This window comes from Alligator sinensis, unplaced genomic scaffold (genome assembly GCF_000455745.1).
Source record: "Alligator sinensis unplaced genomic scaffold, ASM45574v1 scaffold30_1, whole genome shotgun sequence".
NCBI lineage: Eukaryota > Metazoa > Chordata > Crocodylia > Alligatoridae > Alligator > Alligator sinensis.
In genome coordinates this window covers 2,647,301-2,652,460 of record NW_005842060.1, presented here as the reverse complement: position 1 = coordinate 2,652,460, position 5,160 = coordinate 2,647,301, and the positions used below count along the sequence as shown (strand labels likewise).

Here is a 5,160-nt window from a genome sequence, read left to right as displayed (position 1 = left end):
CTCCCCTCGCTCCTGCTCCCCAACTGCCCAATGATTATGATTATGATTCGATTCGGACCTTTTAATTGGTCTCCCAATTCGATTCAGATTTGGAGATTCGGCTGCCAAATCTCCTCTGAATCGAATCGGCTACTGAAGCTTCACACCAGCCTTACCTAGCAGCACATATCCTATATGCTACTGTTGTCTTTAGGCTTATCACAGATCTAACTGCCTCTGCTCTGTACTACACCTCCATAGTTTAGTAACATGGTTTGGTTATACCCTACAGTTCAGAGAATCCAGTCATTTCTAAGCAACAATGATTAATTAAACTGGCAAAAGTACAATGATTCACATTAGGCAAAAGTGGTCATTTTAAGGCTCCAAAGTGGCATCCAGTAGCTGATATATTAGGAAAAAATGTGTCATTTGAACACTAGATTTACTGATATTGTGTGACAAAGAGATGACAGACTTGTGGATAATGGTCTAGCTACACTGATGCCTAGGTTGATGTAATTGAAATAAAAGCAATTGTATATATATATGTTCTGCTTCCATGCTGTATTGAGCCATCCTCCCCACATGAGCTTGAGGGTACCCTCCCCAAATGAGCTTGAGGGTAAGAAAAGCTGACATAATGCCAGAGTAATTATGCAGTAGTATTGTTGGTGTAGCCACGAAGGTCCTGGGATATAAGAAAAGTAATATTCTTGAGATGTGATAATATATTTTATTGGACCAACTTGTACAGCTGGGAGAGATAGGAGACAAGCTTTCTGGCTTCAAGTGCCCCAGTCAGGACTGGGAAAGAAGCAGTAATAGTCCAAGCTAAGTATAAGTTAGAACAACTTAACCTTATTTAAATGTGCTTTGATTTAATTTAATTATGTTAATGAAGTTGACCACTTGAAGGGAATAGGCAATTAAGTGCATCAGTGTAAATCACAGTAAAACTTGTTACTCTAAAATAAATATAATATACTGTTTATAAAAAAATATATCCTCACATTTTTCCTAAATAATCTATCTAGCAAAATATAACATAAAGCGGTAATATTATAAACATATGACACCATCATATGTTTTGCATAACCAAACACATTGCAAAAATTGGAAAGGATCAGATGCTTCAATGCAAACTTTGCCAAATTAAAAATGCAGAGGGGCATAGCTTCACAGAAGTTAATCTGGGAATCTGTCATGGAATACAGCAATATATGATGACAGGCTAAGCCTGGTGTGGGCAAAATATGGCCCATGGGCTGGATCTGGCTTACCAGGGAATTTTATCCAGCCTGAGACAGGTCTCTTGGCCCTGCCTGGCCCTGGCACAGGGGACAGCCCAGATCATCGCCTGTGTGGCTGGACCCAACACCCTTGGGTGCGCAGTGGGGCTGAGGTGGCACAGCAGCTGGACTCTCTTCCTAGCAGCCCCCATGGCAGTGGCTCCTTCCAGCTGCCACCGCCATTCTCTGCTGCCAAACCAGGCCCTGCGGCCTGGGCACCCAGCCTGTCTGCCCTGCACTCTGCTTGGGGTGCTAGATGGAACAGTTGGGTAGGGTCTCTATGGAGATAAGCCCGAGACCCATGTGGGCAAAGCACACTCGGCCAGGCGGATAGGATGGGGCCACGGGTGGGCGGGGAGCAGTGCCTGGGAATGGAGTGGGCAGGTGGGGCTGGGACCAGGACTGTAGCTGGGAACAGGATCACAGGATGGTGACAATGCATGGTCAGGGCCTGGGGTAGAGCCACAATTCGCTGCCTGCTTGTCCCTGCAATGGGCGCCAGTTCTGCAAGCAGGGGCATGCAGGGAGCAGATTGTAGCTGTGCCCTGGGCCCAAGCCCCATGCTGTCACCCCCCTGTGATCCTAATTCCTGTCCTGGCCTTGGCCCTGGCCATCTGTCCCACTCCTGGCCACTATTCTCTGCCTGCCTGTGGCCCATCCCATCCACCTGGCTGAGCAGATCTCCCAGGATCTCCAGAGGGTGACAGCATGGGGCTGGGCCACAGGGCAGAGCTACTTAGGTAGTTTTGGTGAGCTGCTGCAGGGAAGAGGAGTGTTGACCCTGCCTGGCACAGTGGTGGAGAGTGCTGACCTGGTCCATGACAGCTCACCAAGAATCCCTAAGTGGGCCTCCAGCCCAAATAATTGCCCAGCCCAGAGCTAAGATATATATTAGTATTAATTTCAGAAGGCTACATTACTCATTGGCTAAGTAGAAGGGAACTATGAAGATCATGTTGCATGAGTAATTGGATACTTAATTATGAGTGCACTTTCATGGGTATATGGGTTTCTATCTTCTGAAAAGTTGGCCTTTTCAGCCTTTAATTCTACATTCACCCCTAGTGGTTCACAGAGGTACAAGGTAAATGCCCCTATGTTATTGAGGGACAGGATGTCAAGCAGAAAGAATCAAAGAAAATTAGTATTGGAAGGGACTTCAGGGGGTCATATAGTCCAACCGCTTGCTCAGAGCAGGACAATCACCATGCATCTCATTCCAGCCAAGTTTTTGTTTAGCCAGGTCTTAAAAACCTCCAAGAAGCAACTCTAGGGGAGGGCTTTCCTTTGAGAAGGTATGTTCAATCTCTAACACAGGTTAAATAGGAGTCTTACTGGCAGAGACCAACCAGGGCATGTGCTGAACAAAGACATCCACTGGCTTGCCCAACCAGGAGACAGGAGGTGTGGGCATGATAGTTATAATGCCTGCTCCCATTCCCATTTCCAGATTTTTTTACTGATGAATCTTTCTGCTAGCTGGTATGGCACTGATATTGAAACTGAACTCTTAAATATTTAGGACTTGCATTATGCCAATTAAAAGATCAACATCTGCCAACACATCATCTATAATTCCCACAGCTATTTCCTGTTCTCAGTATAGGGAAAAATGAGGCATCAGAAATATCATTGTGTAGTATCTGAAGGCAGATGTTGATTCATGGCAGCTACTGCACATGGTTTGTATGTTAGACCAATTTGTATAGATTTTTTTCCGGCTATCTCAGACCTTTAGCCAGGGTACAGGTAAGTGTTAGTCATTTAAAAATCAGTAATCAGAAGTTGATTAAAAATTCAAAATCTGATCCTGTAGTCCTCCTGGACATTGTGCTTCATCTGCTGCAAGTACTTACATCTAGAGTAATAAGTACGATATCCAGATATAGGTGAGCCTGAAATCAAGTACTTCTCAAATCTGTTGTGCACATTACAAAAGGGTAAGCATGGTGCTTATTTATTGCATGTTTGGGAAAGCAATTTCTTTGTCAGCACAGGGAGTAGGGCTGTGAAAATAACCAAATCAAAATAACTAGAATAAGTAATGAATTTTTTAATTTGGTTCAGATTAAACTGATTTTTTTTTTCTTAATGGAAAGAAAAAACAAATAATCTAATTTAGTTTGATACAAAATGTGTTATTAATCCAAAATGGAACATACTGCTTTTGGACACCTATAAGACAAATAGAGGTAATGAAAACCTAGATTCATACTGCTGTTTTATCCAAAAGTCAAATGGTTAGGGTATGAACTCAGGGTATGGGAGAGCTGGTTCAGTTTTTGCTTTTGTTAGGGAGAATTTGCATTCACATATACTAAAAAGAATGATATAATCACCATGCTATGAAATATCCATTCTCTTGAAGGCTCAGGACAGTTGAACAGTTCCAACAGAAGAGTTTTAGACCATGCCACTATAGCAAGGGTTCCCAAACTGTGGTATGCGGACCCCTAGGGGTATGCAAGACATTTCTGATGGGTATGCGGGAGAAATTGTGTAATAGCAGATTTAATTTTCATTATAATAATAATTGGCACTTAGGGAGTTAAAATATAAAACATATGTTGGGGCAGCTGGTAAATCTGGAAGTGGGTATGCAATAAGAAAAAGTTTGGGAACCTCTACTTTATAGCATGATAGTTACAGCACTCTCTTGGGAGGTAAGAAATATGTATTCAAATCCCCTCAAGCAGAGAAGGGAATTGATTCTATGTCTCCCAAATCTTGGATAATCACAGAAAAGCAATGGGCACCATCTCCTTCTGCTTCATGAATATAGTCACACAAAAAATTGTTCAGCTGAAGCTATTCAGCAATTCAGCACAACCTGGTTAATAATTTTGGGAGTACTGAGACAGTAGTTTTTGGAATCATTGAAGATGATTCCGCAGCTCTAGTCATACTGCACTATTTAATGCTTCTGTCCAGGCTTCTGTTACACTGACCACAGTGAATCAAAGAACACAAGTGTCCCAGGGGAGCTGGGACTCCAAAGAAACCCCGGGGCAGCAAGGAGGCCTACTTACCTCCCGCAGGTCCGGAAGAGCCGGGGGAGGAGTGCACGCAAAAGACGCCGGCACGGGCAATCAGCCGGGCCTTTATCCGGCTGCGGCTGAGCAGTGGGGGTGGAGGATGCCTCCCGGAGGGAATAAGAAGCAGCCCTGCCGAGACTGCAGGGCGGTTGCTGAGGGGAGACCACGAGAGGGAACCCCAGCGTGGAAGAGAGCAACCGCCGCTCTCGGCCGCTCCGAGAGCGAGGGGTGGAGCCAGGGCAGGCTCTGAGGAAGCCGGCAACATAACCGGCAGTGGGCTTGATTGCGGAGCCGGTTACAACGCCGGCAGTGAAATTGACGATGGTGCTCGCCATAGAGCTGGTGAAGGAACCGGCGGCGTCAGGGGCCCCAAAGCCCCAGAGGAAATTGACGGCAAGGAAAGCTGCCGAGCTAATAAAGGAGCCGGCGGCTTCTGGAGCGGCGGAGCCAGTGAAGGAACTGGCCGTGTCGCAAGTGGCAGTGCCGGTGAAGGAACTGGTGGCAGCTGGAGCAGTAGTACTGGGGAGGGAGCTGACTGCACCCGGGGCAGTAGAGTTGGGGAAGGAACCAGAGGCATCCTGGGTGGTAAGGCCAGTGGAGTAACCGACCACTTCGGAAGTAAGAGGACCAGGGCTGGGAGGAGCTGCCAGATTCAGGGAGGAGCCGAAGGAGAAGGTCTGAGTCGGCGACCCCAGCAGGCGCCAAAGTGAGCCAGAGACCTGTATGTACAGCAGGCAGGTCGGAGGTGAGACAGTGGCGGGCTAGGGGCAGCGGTGAAGCCAAAAGAAGACCGAACCACAGGTGGCGAGTGGCTGGGGGGGAGGGGAGGGCGGAGGCCCCAGACCGCCCCCCAG

At 46.7% G+C, this 5,160-nt stretch overlaps 1 protein-coding gene across 1 annotated transcript in view; it reads left to right on the top strand.

Annotated features, from left to right (window-relative positions):
• The first annotated feature begins 4,627 nt into the window (after positions 1 to 4,627).
• NREP (neuronal regeneration related protein) overlaps positions 4,628 to 5,160 on the top strand; it is a 59,695-nt gene continuing 59,162 nt past the window's right edge. Inside the window, exon 1 of the mRNA XM_025203530.1 lies at positions 4,628 to 4,896. Within this exon, the coding sequence (XP_025059315.1) occupies positions 4,628 to 4,896 (269 nt within the window). The remainder of the gene's footprint in view (positions 4,897 to 5,160) is intronic.